This window comes from Nelusetta ayraudi, unplaced genomic scaffold (genome assembly GCF_046127955.1).
Source record: "Nelusetta ayraudi isolate G7.1 ecotype Tasmania unplaced genomic scaffold, CSIRO-AGI_Nayr_v1 ptg000260l, whole genome shotgun sequence".
Lineage (NCBI taxonomy): Eukaryota > Metazoa > Chordata > Actinopteri > Tetraodontiformes > Monacanthidae > Nelusetta > Nelusetta ayraudi.
Window position 1 is genome coordinate 18,723 of NW_027466309.1, and position 14,486 is coordinate 33,208.

The following is a 14,486-nucleotide window of genomic DNA, read 5'->3' on the forward strand; positions in this document are numbered from 1 at the left end:
ACTGCAAATGTTTTTTTTCTACTACCTGCATGTTTACTATTCATTCTCCAGTGTCAGATGTTTGGAGTCTGCTGCTTAAACTCGAGTGATGTAGCAGGAGGGGAGCGCAGTTGTAAATCTGCTGTGGACTCTGCAACAGTTTGTGAATGGGGGTCATTGTGTATGCACACAGAACGGAGCACAATAGAAGCAGCACACTTTATCTCAATGTTTTTATTCCACTTACAAGAGAGCACAAAAGCAAAGAATGCACTCGGAGTGAACTTCCAAGCTCGAGTCCTGAATCCCATCTTTTAAAAACAGAGGTCGTCGTGAGGAAACGAGCACAATTTTTGTAACTATTTAACCGTCCAAACATTTCTGTCCCTATGCCTTTATTATATTGCAGTTACCGTTTCTCAGTGTTCTTCCAACGACGGCAGAATCAAAGTAACAGCTGCCAGTTTCAGCACGAACCCTCACACCACATTTATTACCGAGAACCACGTTGTTCCAGGAGTCGAGTCAACGATCAGAGAGAATAAAACAAAGAAAATAGAAGGTATAAAATGAACCCAAGCAAACAAACAAGAACCCAAATAGAAAAAAGTAGAAAGCCACAGAGAAACACATGGCAACAGACTCTTCTGCGCTGCCAATAGGTAACCTATGAAAAAGAAAAGACAGCACGCAGCCACTTTGGTTATCCCAGGCTGTCCATACCTCGTTGTGTGGTGCAGACACATCGCATGAAATGACATCAAAGTGTTTCTCCAAGTAGAAAAAAAGCTCAGTTGAATGGAATGTAACACACAACAACACTATCGACCAAACCCAAGCACAGTTTTTTGAGAAGCAGCAGCCGTCCATTCAGAAAACCTCCTCCCGGGCCCTGAGCACACACAGCAGTGAGCTGCGATGGGCGATCATCATTTAACAAAGAACTCTGCCTGCTACACTGGAAACCAGCAGGGCTGCAGAGCTGCAGGCATGGTGGTGAATTACTGCCAGAGCTCAGTGTGCAGCAGGTGACTCAGTAGCGTTAGCGTCACTTCAATGGCCTGGCTTCAAAAAGACTTTTGGAAATGCAGGAGTGGATTGTAACCGTTTAGTTCAAGTAAAACCAAGAGAGAACTCATCAACAAGGATGCTCGGAGGTTTGTGGCTTTCTGCAGCAGCAGCACTCTGCTGCAGCGCATCAAGGTGGGGAACAGAGGGCATGCTGGGAAAGAAAGGTGGGGTTTCATCAGGACCACACACACACACACACACACACACGCACACACACACGCACTGGTTGACACGAGTAGCAAAGGCGAAATAAAGCTTTTCCATTCTCTCCTGGACAGAGGTGCACACACAGTCAGCACGCTCACATGTACATTACAGGTGTAACATACATATCTGTGCATGTTGGTGCGAGCACAACCATGCAGACACACACACACACACACACATGCACGCAACTTAAGCTGGTGAGTTAAAAAAAATAGACTGGAAGAGATTTCCTTTCCCTCTGGCGGTCAGTTGGCCTCCTGCTCCACCTCCAAACCGTCTCCCTGAGTTTCTGACTTCCACAACTGTAGCAAAACAAGGAATGGTGGGATTAGTGCATATCGACAAACAAACACTTGTCACGCATGAGGCAGTGCCCTGAAGGAGCAGGCTGCAGCAGGACACGATGCTCACCGTCAGATTGTCACGGAGGAGGTGCAGGATCAGGTTGCTGTCTTTGAACGTCTCCGTGGGCAATTTCTCCATCTCACTCATGGCCTCGTTAAACGCCTGGGAGAAGTCGGGGGGGGGGGGGGGGGGGGGGGGGGGTGAGAACAGACCTCAATAAATCCTGGTCACAGCAACAGGCACATGGACAAATGAAAACACAGAAATCTGAGTTTGGTGTGATGACGACAGTGCACCTCTTGGGCCAGCTTGCACGCTTGTTCCGGTGAGTTGGCAATCTCGTAGTAGAACACAGAGAAGTTGAGAGCCAGGCCCAGGCGGGTCGGGTGAGTGGCCTGCAGCTGATCCTTGCTGACGTCGAAGGCGGCCTGGTAGGCGGCTTTCGAGTGGTCGATGTCCTCTTCGCACAAAAAGAGAGGCAAATTCAACATCACATCATTTTTATTATTTTACCTTTCAACGTGCAAAGATTTCACTTGATGGGGGAAAAAATGTCCATTTCAGCGGCGGGCCGAAGCGCTACATCACCACACAACACTGGACCGGCACCACGGCTGAAACCACCAGAGAAACTACAGCTGGCGAAGCCGTCGTTGCCACGACGACACACAAACACACGTTGACTGCGTTGCAGCTCAGATTCAAAGGTCAGGGGTCACGTGGACCACCTGACAACACTTCTCTCCCCCTCCCTCTCCATCGCTAGAATCAATACGGTCACCCGAAGACCAATGGTGGTGGTTATGATTCGGTCAGCAGCGGGTGGCGCTGTTTCTTCTTTTTGTAAAGACAGAAAGGGAGCCCAAGGATTTCTGGAGGTCGTGGAGCGGTCGACTGACCCTGCTTCTTGTCTTCATCGGCCACCTCAGCCAGGTAGCGGTGGTAGTCGCCCTTCATCTTCAGGTAGAAGACTTTGCTCTCTATCTCGTCCTCTTCCTTGATCAGATCATTGTTGAGCAGCGTCTGCAAATACAGACAGCAATGTGCTCAAAGTACACACGTGTCACCACCGGCAGGCTACGGGGAAAACTGTTCCTCGGTCAACAACTGGGCCGCTTGTTACCAGATCGCTGTGACTTTAATCATCTAAAGATGCGTTACCATGAAAGCTGGCACAGAAAGCCAAACGCACCCTCGGCTTCTTTGGGTTTTTACACTTTGCTGTGAGAAGCCTTTGTGCGACTCTCACTGCTCTACAGACAAACAACAACAAAACAATCATTTCTCCTTACCAGGACCTCCAGACAGATCTCCTTCAGCTCCCCTGCAATCTTCTCTTTGTACTCTGTGACGCAGGGATCTGGGTTCTTGGACTCTATGCTGCTCAGCACCCTCCAGGCAGACCTCAGAGCCCCCACCACGTTCTTGTAGGCGACGGACAGCCGGTTGCGTTCTTCCGTTTCCAGCGGTGAGTACTTCTCCGCCAGGGACTTCATGTACCGCGCCATGTCTGGGTAGCGCTCGGCCTGCTCGGCCAGCTGGGCCATCTCGTTCAGCTCACACCGGTCTCCGTCCATGGTTGCTGTTGGCTGGGAGTGGAGGAGGGAGAGAAGGTGAGGGACGTGGACAGGAGAGTTGTGAAGGATATTTTAAAATGACTTCCTCAGCTTTCTGATAAGATTGAAAGAGATTTTCCCTGCTTTCCTGAGGAATTTGACTACAAATCCACAGCACGAGCAATCCAGTGTGACACCAAACTTTCAGAGTCTCCTCACCTGCGCTCAAACTAAATGCAAATGTCTTATTTGTTTATTTTGGCTTTGGATGACGGGTTTGGAAATTGAAAGTGGAGGAAAGTCTTTGACGCCTCCTTTGATGCTGGACGAGGATCGAGTGGAGTAAAGGCCTGAAGAAAGACACACAGTCTATAAATGACCTACACTCTCAGTATTGTGCCTACATCGACACCAGGGGTCACCAGTGAGCTGCCCCGCCCGCAGGCCAACTCGGTGAGCTGCGTCCAAAATTCAGGTTTCTCCAACCGTGTGAAGTCATTGTTGATGATTATTGAGAACTCATTCACTTCAGAAGTGTCTGCATCATTAATAATATACAACTCAGAGACTTTGTTATTTCAGGAGTCTAACAAGCTGCTAGCCCTTCATATGACTCAGGACCGGGGATGCTAACCACTCATTGATTATCCATGAATTGTTGATTAAGAATTCAAACCATTCAATTACTCACAACTAACTGAAATTATTTTACACTGTTTTATGTTGCTGCTTCTCAATTCATCGCGAATCGATCGATAAGGTCAATCGATCGATAAGGTCAATCGACTAACAAACAATGAATTCATCGATCATTTGCACGCCCACTCAGGACCCATGGAGCAGCTCTCAGTGCTCTACATGGTCAGTATAGCTGCAGCGCCTCCTGCTGGTCTCTCTGCGTCCTTTCATCCGACTGACGCCTGTTATTATGAACATAGGAGGCCTACGGAAGCCTACGGAGGACTACGGAGGCTCGGACCTCGCCAAGTTAAATATAGCCAAGCAAGACGAGCTGACGTACACCGTAATGCGAAACTAGGGCGCCGTGTGCAGGCAGGCAGGCGAAACAAGTGCATCATGCAGTCCTGCTCCACGCCAGCGGGGGGCACACGACACACTGTGTGCATACACAGCTGGCATGGATTTTTGTCGATGAGACAACGATCGATTGATGTCTGAGTGACTTGCCTGCCATCTCACAAACGCAGACACGTGACCGCCCTGACCGCGGACTTTTGGACAGGCCGTCAGTGAGTCACACTGGCAGACACCTGCACCCTTCCCTTCGGAGGAATGTCACCCGCCCAGTTTCCACGTCACACCCACACGGACACACCTGGCTCGCGAGCTCCTGCCGCCTCCAGGAAGTCAAACATGAAAACTATCCGCTTCCCACATAAAAAAAACAACAACAATAAAAACAAGGACGACGACAAGTACACAGCGTGTCTGCAGTAAACCAAGCACAAAGGCTCCCGGAACGCTTCGAACCAACGACTTCAAACTGGAGCGAAAGTCGCCGAGCGGAGTTCGGTCGGTCGGTCGGTCGGATGCAGTAGACGCCCTTTTTCACGTCCCGGAAAAGAGCGAGAAGTGGTGGTGTTACAGCCTTGAACCGTCCGGTAGAAGCCCCTTCCAGTCGGGAAGGCGACTTCCAAGGCAGCCCGGTCCCTCATCGCCCGCCCACCGCGACACGAGACCGGCGGCGCTCGACGGGTGAAAGAGCAACGGCGCTCGCGCACCGAACAATGACAGGGGGCAGCGGCGAACCGCCCGCGCCTCTTCCGCCGCCACATTCACGGGGAGAAGAACTTTAAGGACAATAACAGACACTGGGACGCGACCGGGTTCGCGCCGTCGCGCGGCAAAAGAAGCAACAATAAGCGAGAGGCGTGAACGCGAGTTTACGAACCTGCGAGTTGTCCGGAGACGACAGTTGTGGTGATTGTGCTTCTGCGTGCGCACAGCTGATGTTCGCTCTCCCGCTCGTCCACGGGGTTTCCCTCCACTCACGCTCAGGCGCAGCGTAAGAGCAGGGGCGGGTGACGTCACACCCTGGTAGTCGTGGTGACGAGCAATAGCGCGGATTTCATTTCCAGTCCGCTGGAATGCCGTTCATCGCCTACATTCACACTTTGGTTTAATCTACAGTTGAAGCACTCGACTTTCAAGTTTCAATCGACACATGTGCGAGGAAAACACCTGCGTGTCCGTGTCAGACTTCTCACGAAGAAAGTTCTCCAAGGCACCAAGGGAGATGTACTGTTGGACCCTGTTGGGCCTTTCTGCATTAGAGCTTGGATAAGAGTGTCATCTGTTTTAAACGCAGTGGGGAAATATCGCACTCTGGACAGTCTGAATGAAAATGACAGCCCAGGTGTAGTTTACAGGCAGTCTGCCCCTCCTTTGGACAGCCCAGGTGTAGTTTACAGGCAGTCTGCCCCTCCTTTGGACAGCCCATGTGTAGTTTACAGGCAGTCTGCCCCTCCTTTGGACAGCCCATGTGTAGTTTACAGGCAGTCTGCCCCTCCTTTGGACAGCCCAGGTGTAGTTTACAGGCAGTCTGCCCCTCCTTTGGACAGCCCATGTGTAGTTTACAGGCAGTCTGCCCCTCCTTTGGACAGCCCATGTGTAGTTTACAGGCAGTCTGCCCCTCCTTTGGACAAAATGTATCTATTGGTCAGACACAACTACACAAAAACACTGTGCAGATTCCTCCTCAGTGTCTTGGGTGTGTTCTTTAACAAAATGTTCCCAAGCACTCGGCATGATTTTACATTCTTGGGTAAATGTCACCTACATGCACAGACAAACATGGGTTTTTGAGAGTGATTAACACCCATAAATCCTGTTTTACTGGTTTAATTAAACTTTCAAATAACCACCAAGCAGACACTCCCACATCACAAAGGACTCAACAGCGCTTGAAAAGGGCTTCAGCGTGGAAATGGTGTTAGAATCTATGAATATCTCTGAAGTTTCTGGGATGTAGAATGTGTCTACTCATGACAGCGAGGGCAAGAGAAGCCAGGCGAGCTGCAAGGATGCATCCCCAGCCTAAACTCTGGGATATTATATTACAAAGCTGGGATTAAAAGATGGACTTTGGTAGTTTAGAAAGACAGTCTACTATAAACTGTGTATATTCAGCCTGATGCTCATGCAAACAAGATTTTAATGTCGTCATTATACGTAAAGGAACACTTGAAGCATGTGTACAACAAAGTAGGATTTAATAAAATGTTATTGTACATCATTAGCGCATACATTCATTTTTCAACTTTACAAATGACATTGACGAGCCCATGTAAAATTGTGTCACAAATCATCAGTTGAGCTGCTCAAGAAGGGTCAGCAACTCTCCACTGTTCTCCAGGCATACAAAGAGTAGACCGTTGCAACCTTCTTCCATTCAAACAAAGAAATTAATGAATTGAAATTTGCCTCCTGCCGCTGCATCAAATTTAAAAACCACAGAGAGCTCCGCTGTACGCTAATCAAGTGTGATTGTATCCAATGACAAGAGGGTTCAAACTGCTCTTCCCAGCTTTCAATCAAGAGGTATCACTGTTAGCAGCAGGAAATATGCGCACACCACACACACACACACAACACACAGACACACACACAGGTCATGAGCAGTTCTGTAAATATGCTTGAAGAGGGAAGGGAATTCCGAGTTCACCAGCTGGATTTTTCCTGATTCGTGAACACTCTCACACTCTCACACACTCTCTCACACTCTCTCACACTCTCTCACACTCTCTCACACTCTCTCACACAGCCGTGGTGTTGATACCTGTATTGGTTTTAGCCCCATGTGTAATTAAACAAGCAAAAACAGGATTGTATGACAGGAAGCGTGGTGTCAGCGTGGCTTCATGTTGCTTGAACTGAGTCCTCTCCCTCTCTCTCTCTCTCTCTCACTCTCTCACTCGTTCAATGTTCGCTGTGTTTATGCCTCGACTCCTTCCAACTCCGGGGGCAGAGGGGATTTGGGGTGCTTGCTCTCAAAGTGTTGCTTAAAGGTTTTTGGATCAGGCATCTGGGACTGTGGAGAGGGAAAGGAAAGAATGGAGAGATGGCACAGGCCTTACATTTTAAGAAACAACAGAAACAAGTGCCACTGTGATACTCACCCTGCACACGAGGCAGGTGAACACAAGTGCAGCCTTTGCTGCCGTCTTCTGATCGTGGCCCTTGGCCTTCTTCATCTCTGCCTGCTTCTTGGCATTTTTGTGCTGACTCTGAATCTTCTGATGCCCGCGCGCCATTCTGGCAAAACCTGAGGAGGGAAAACGACCTTGAGTTTCCCCTGGTAGTCATCAGTGTTTGTGTGGACACCAAACATAAACATAAACAGGCTAGGAGGAGTCCCACAGGTGGCTCAGAGCGGTGCAATGGCAGGTTTTACAGTCACACTGGAGGATGTTTGCAGGCCCGGCACAACGACTGAGAAAGAAAGTGAATTCTGTGACGTACGGAACAAAGAAGTAGAGAATGAGCATTCTGCACAGGGCAGGCACACATAATGAAACCAGGTCAGATCTACATGAGGGGGAATTCAATCGAGGCTGCAGCTGCCATTACGATCATTCGTTCACTTGTTTTTCAAAATCAAAGAAATAAACCCAAACACGGTTGACTTGGGGAATTACTTGTGCCAGATTCAAATATTCAAATTCAATGTTTTGACTGCCATCTGTGAATTCCAACACCACTTTTCCTTAGAATCAGGAAGGGGAAAGAAATATCATTTTCAAAGTTTTCACTTTGACACTTTTTTTTTTTTTTAAATGGTAAAAACAGAAAACATGGTCGGTTACTGAGCTCAACTGTTGCTGTTTCACAATAAGGTCTTCACCGAGCTCAGGTTTTGTTGAAGAAAATCTCTTGTTGGGGTGTAGTACAGTTCATACAAGTTGGTATTGTCAGGTCTCGCTTCTACGGAAGCGTGTTGCATTCACTTGGCAAAATAAAAAGTGGAATTATTTCTGTTTTTCGTGTCATTTTTTTCCCCGCTGTTTTTTATTTTATTTTGAAATCCCGCGAGAAAACAGTAGATGGGTGACTCCACGGCATGGATGTGCTCTACGGCGGTGACACATGTCACAACGTCGCCAGCCTGAATGCACTTCGAATGCATCATTTTGTATCCATGGAGCCATGATGCCATGTTTATCCAACTGATCCCGGAGAAACACTGCGATGTGGAGAACATCTGAATGGACTGAAAGTCCTCAGATGCCTACGTAAAGTTGATCAACTGGTTGCAATGCCATATATGTCACTCAAAGACAGGACTGTTTCCCAGTGTCTGAAACTACATCCAAAGTAGCTCTCAATGAGAGGATGGATGCCATCGTTTCCGATGCTCTCGAAACTCGGGGGAAAACAGGGCGGGAAAAAATTAGCAGGAAAAACAGAAATAAGTCCACTGAAAAACAGAGATTTCTTTTATTTGCCAAGTGAATGCAATACGCTTCCCCTGAAGTTGCCTGGCTTGTGGAAAAGTGCTCGGGCTGTCCTGGTTAAAGGTTCAGCTGGATGCAGGTATTAATGTGGCGACACGTCACTGACACTTTGATGTTTTTATGTTTATTACATCTCCTCACCACTGGGCACGTTTAAGGCAAAGTTGCCCGTGTGTGTTTTCAGTCTGGAGAGTTGGAGCACCGGCGGTTCCAGCTGCCGAACTCTATAAATAGACGTCCTGTTAATAACCCTGGTGGGAAATGTATTGAGTGTGACTGAGCTTTAGTTAGCAAAATGAACACTGAACAGCGCTGACTGTGTTAGCGTTCATCGACAAATGTTTGCCAGCAGCTTAAAAACAGTCGGTGTATTTAAAAAAAAAAATAAATCAAAACATTTACACCATATTAGTGAAATCGAACTGCAGATGTAGTTTCAGTGACGTAATCGCGATAGCAACGATAGCGGATTAAGCTAATATTGATTTTCTTTTCCTTCCCCCTTTTTAATCTTTAATACATCGGTTTAATTGCCCTCCGCCTCTTCGCTGCGTCGAGGTCCATTGTTTTCAACCGAACAGCACAACTTAAATGATAAAGACGATCACATAATGTCCTACCGAAGTAAGAAACCGTCGTTTTACCCTAATTCGAGCAGTTAGCTCGAGCGGAGCTACAGGTGACACTCGAGTGTTTCGAGCGTTAGCCTACATGCTAGCCTCTTGAATAACGGCGATCTTGAGCTCACCAGTCGACAGCTTCATCTCAATATGTCGATTCCCTTCAATACGGAGGGGAAAATCCGAACCGCAAAAAGCGGACGAGGCACACAGGACGTTAAATAGGTTGGAAATAGGTTAAACAGCTGGACCTACCCCTCGAAAGGCCAATGCGCGTGGTCCGCAGTGTGAACACACTCGAATGTGACAGCAGCTGCTCACTTCCCAACCATGTCAGGACTGAATGCTGCGTTCAACGGCAATCGCACGTTCCTGTGCTCTGTAGCAATCGACGGCACAACAGTACAATATTGTCCGAATAAACTACAACACTTCGAGCGTGTTTTCTTTTGAATCATAATAGCTTAAAAGGCGGTACACGCAATTACCTGGCGGTGTGCAACAGTACAAAACTCAAAAATATTATCAATGAAATTCCAAAGTATTTGTACTTGGGATTACAATGTAATGTTTTGCTGTAATTTAAGTGTACATAATGTCGTCGTTTGTTGGCCTTCATGTTACACGTCAGCTCCATTTTAGGAGTGAGGACGTGGAAATGTGATCATTTGTACAATTGTAACGGTGACACATGAATGCACCGGATGTGACTGTTGCTGTACTGCGGATAGATGACGTAGACCGTATTGCCCCCTTGTGGCACCACGGTGTTATTGCAACTATACGCGGAAGTAGTATAAAATGACGATTTAAAGGATGAAATATTCCAACAACCTATGGTTATTTGAACATTGGTTTATCTGCATTAGACCAAGAGGAAATAGACAATATCCCAAAAATATTCAAACTTACTTCAATTTAATTGAATACGTTAATTGAATTTGCCAGATGAACTTGCTTAAACTTAACTTAACTTTCGCTCAATCTGCGTCATTCGTCTCAAAATGCTCTGATACATTTTTTTTTTTCCAAGCCAGAAATTTACATTGGCGCGCTCGCATGTGTTTACGTGCAATTTCTGCATCCCACCAAAACAGCGTCATCACCAATTTGAGCATACAGTTATCACTAGGGGGCAGTCGAGAGACCTTTGATTTGTGTAACGTAGGCATAAAAGGTATTTTGGAGGATAGAAGTTCAATATAGGAGCGTGGTTGAGTGTTTAGAATTCCTCCCAGGTACTCTGGGCTTTCCAAACACTTCTGCAGTAATAAGTAATAACGAATGATCAGAAATAAAGTCATAACAAAATGAACCTGCACTTTTGTGTGCTTTGCTGTTGAAAGGGAACAATGGGGCTGTTCACTTCCACTCGTCATTTGACTGAATTCTGCTAATATGAAAATGATCCGCAGCTCCAGTTATCACACGAAGGGGAACCTGAGACTGACGCCAACATAACAGCAAATGGATTCATATATTTGTGTAATGAAGAACACCAACAATGCCCTTGTAAGCAGGCCAGAGGCTGCGGATTGGTTTTATTTACATAGATACATGCACTTTATTAATCCCAACATTTCATTTATTCCATCGTTCTTTTACAGCCTGACACCTTTCCCTCAACAGAAATGTTATCATTGTGAGAAACGTCTCCCACCTGCCATCGTATCTCCCTCCGCCCTGACAATGCTCCCCTCCTCCCGTCACAAAAAAGATGAGACACTCCTTTCAGCCCATTGTGAGTTAAGCGGCAAATATCTCTCAGGAGAGCAGGGTGTGATTATGCTTTCAGAAAGGAGAAAAAAAAAAGTCAAAAAAGAAAAGAGGGGAGGGGGAATCGCGACAAAAGCCTGACATTGCTCAGGTTCCTCCACCCTGGAGCTGCGGTGCAGCGACTTGCTGGTGCTGGCTGTGGGTGAGGTTGTCCAGCCTGAGGGCCTGTGTGAAAACAAATCTCCCAGGTGTCAGCGGGGTAGGACTGGATGAGAACCATCGCCCGGCTGGCCATTGTCAACATGAATGAGGCCATTTTGGCCTCAACAGCCGGAGAATTTCCCCGCTTCTCTTCAAAAGAAAATAAAAAACAGAAACAAAGTTTTGTGTCACTTTCAGCTGAGGAGAGTGCTGGCCAGGCGATGTCTGTCATCGGTCATCATTATTAGGAGCTTTATTGTGGTGAAGCTCAGGTTATTTCAGAATAAAACACTGCTGACAGCCGTCAGTGACGAGCGTGAACTCCTTCCTTTTTATGGGAAGAGGAAGTTTGATTCCATCTTCCTCTTCCTGCCCCGCCCGCTGGCTCTCTCTTTTTTTCCTTCCTCCCTCCTTTCTGAACCAACAGGTTTTGCCACAGTCCACTGCTGCTGCTGCTGCTGCTGCTGCTGCTGCTGCTGCTGCTGCACCATGACAAACCACAATGTTGCCAGACCAGTCGGACCGTGCGTCACTTTCACTGGTTGACCTTGAAGGCCTCGCAGCACGGCAGCACCTGATTGTCATTGCAAACACGCACACATTGACGCAGACACACAAACACACAGACGCTACAGGGTTTGTCGGAAAACCAGATGATTTTTTTATTGAATTTTTTTTCAACATGAGTTGACTGGACCTCGAGATCCGGTCACCAGATCCCGGTCCAACAGCAACATCTACGGGATGAGATGAAGTGACAGATTCTAATCTGCAGCAACTCTGCCCAGTGGCTTTCTGGCTGCTTGTATTGTTTCCTTCTACTCCAGCAGGTTGCCGTGCAGCAGCTCTCGGTCTCAGCTGGGAGCTCTGCAGTCAAACAGGTGGGATGAGAGACATCATCCAGCCAAGCCCAGGCAAGCTGCTTCTTCCTGCCACAGAGACTCCTGGTATGTGGAGTACAACGTCTGCCTGTCTGCCTGTCTGCCTGTCTGCCTGTCTGACACACACACACACACACACACACACACACACACACACCACACCTGCTTGTGGCAACATGTCTGGTTGCGCTCCCACTCTTCCATCTGTCAAACCTCCACATGGCAAACATTCCATTCTCAGTCTTGTTCGCAGCGGATTAGAGGGGGGGGGGTGCAGGAGGGGAAGGCCTCAATTTAATTGTCATGACCCATCATGCACCTGGTATTGTTCTGAAGGTGAAGCCAGAGAAAATGCTCTTCCTCCAGCAGCATGTTGTTGTTTTTCAGAGTCCTCTAATTTGGTTTGATACTTTTTTATTTTTCAAAAATACTTTTCAGTTCTATTTACTGTTACCTCCTTTTACCTCCTTGTCCCTGCTCTGTTGTCATACTGCTGCTGCTGCTGCGTGTGTGTGTGTGTGTGTGTGTGTGTGTGTGTTTCTGGTAGAAAATGACTCCACCTGTATTTATCTTGCAGCTCCATTTGAACAAACACATGCAGAGACGGAGGGCTCAGGAAGGCCCAGGTGCAGTGTAAAACAAATTAGACAAGGGAGGATAGTAGTGATCATCTGCAGGCGCACACACGCACACGCACACACGCACACACACACACACGCACACACACACACACAGGGCGACGGTTGAACTGTGCTGCAGAGTGGAGGTTTTCCACATGTCCACAGAGAAACACCTGCGGGCTTCAGCAGGAGAAATCCTCCTGTTGTCATGCAAACCTCCATAAGACATCGAACCGGTCTGGAAAGCACATCCCAACCGTTTATGAAAATCCAAGAGGTGTTGGGTTGAGACTGACAGGAACATCTGACAGAAGCCATCATCAACTGAAATTCAAAGATAAGTTCCGCTGCTGTAAATATGTTTCAACAAAAGCTGTGTTATGCTCTCCTCAAGATCCTAAATCCTGCAAACTTCACCTGAGCAACAACGTGCGTCTCACGTCCCGTCACTGCCCTCCCTCCATCCGTAAGAACCTCAGTCCGGGAGAGTGTCCCCTTTGTGATGTCACGAGTGACCGCACCCCCAGCTCCGCTGGCGCTTCAGATTATAAATCCAGATGTGAAAAGTGGCAGACAATGAAGGTTTAAAAGCTGTGACTCGTATGGAGATGAAAGTGTGCCCAGATTTGCTTGTGACTGATCGCCATCATGATTCCATCATGTTCCACTCCAGCCACAATTCAAATAAAATGCAAGAAAGGCAGCCTTTCAGTACAGTCATCACAAATGCCTTCGCCCCCCCTCACCATGGTTCAGCCATTGTATGACACACACAAACACACACACACACACACACACACACACACACTGTTTGCTCTGGCAGGGCAATCCCAAACACTGGGATCTTTTCATACAATGGCTTCATTAAAGGGGGACAATGGCATTGTGTCAGCTAATGACGGTCTCCTCCCGGCCTGCTGTCTGCTCTGAGATTACCTGGAGCGAGCGCACACACACACACACACACACACACACACACACACACACACACACACACACACACACACACACACACACAGTCTGAGTGGATGGACGGAGGCTGCTGGAGGAGGAGGAGCCTCTGCGACATAATCCAACAAGCCTTTTTTTAAGGATTGTAAATCTCATTTGATCTAAAATGTATAAATTCTTTATATTGTTTTTTTTCCTACCTGTCAACACATATACTCTGTACTGTGTGCAGTATTTTATTTGAACTAACCAGACTGTTACATCCACCTTTTTATCACAATTTATAGTTGCTTACCTTGGACAGCGAGCTTGGGCTTTGTTTACTTTTCATTATTTCATTTCATTCTGTAAATATACTGTTGTTTCACATCTTTTAACAGCTGTATATTATTTTTCAAAAGTTACTTGTGACTGCTATATTTCTCTCAAAAGCCAAAAGTAAACTTTGCATCTGTATTTCTGTTTTTCTTTTTGCACAAAAGCCGAGCGACGCCTGAAAACATGGTTCTGTGTGCATAATGGCAACAAAGAAAGATGTTGACTCTCGAATCCACCAGTCAAGACAGGAGAAGTTTAGCCTTCCCCTCATGAGTATGAGTCTCACCAGGGGTGGGCAAAGCCTTTGACCGCTGGGCCTGGAGCAGCAGCAGATGGTGGAGAGTTCTTTCACCTCATTGGAGAAAACCATGAATCATGTGACATGTAGAAAAGGTGCTTTAATGGCTCAATGAAAAGGAACAAAGCCGTATCCAGCTCTTCATTAAAATGACTCTTATAACGATATATTATAATATCAAAAACATATTGTGGGATGTGTAGAAAGCCTGTGCTAAAATGTCTTTGAGGCCCCGCGGTGTTTACGTAG

The 14,486-nt window shown here is 47.2% G+C and overlaps 2 protein-coding genes across 3 annotated transcripts; both read right to left on the minus strand.

Moving 5' to 3' along the window:
* Positions 1-198: 198 nt before the first annotated feature.
* On the minus strand, positions 199-5,225 carry LOC142882391 (14-3-3 protein beta/alpha-1-like). The gene is made up of 6 exons (XM_076017122.1): positions 5,071-5,225; positions 2,895-3,191; positions 2,502-2,625; positions 1,899-2,062; positions 1,669-1,764; positions 199-1,559 (listed from the first exon to the last, which is right to left on the minus strand). The coding sequence occupies exons 2-6, from the start codon at positions 3,177-3,179 to the stop codon at positions 1,503-1,505; spliced, it is 726 nt and encodes a 241-aa protein (XP_075873237.1). The 5' UTR covers positions 3,180-3,191; positions 5,071-5,225; the 3' UTR covers positions 199-1,502.
* A 1,149-nt stretch (positions 5,226-6,374) lies between these two features.
* On the minus strand, positions 6,375-9,659 carry znf706 (zinc finger protein 706). Of its 2 annotated transcripts, none has more exons than XM_076017125.1 (3): positions 9,508-9,659; positions 7,298-7,443; positions 6,375-7,209 (listed from the first exon to the last, which is right to left on the minus strand). In XM_076017125.1, the coding sequence occupies exons 2-3, from the start codon at positions 7,430-7,432 to the stop codon at positions 7,114-7,116; spliced, it is 231 nt and encodes a 76-aa protein (XP_075873240.1). In that variant the 5' UTR covers positions 7,433-7,443; positions 9,508-9,659; the 3' UTR covers positions 6,375-7,113. The 2 variants fall into 2 exon arrangements, with proteins under 2 accessions (XP_075873240.1, XP_075873239.1); XM_076017124.1 differs by having other exon boundaries at positions 9,381-9,521.
* Positions 9,660-14,486: the final 4,827 nt, after the last annotated feature.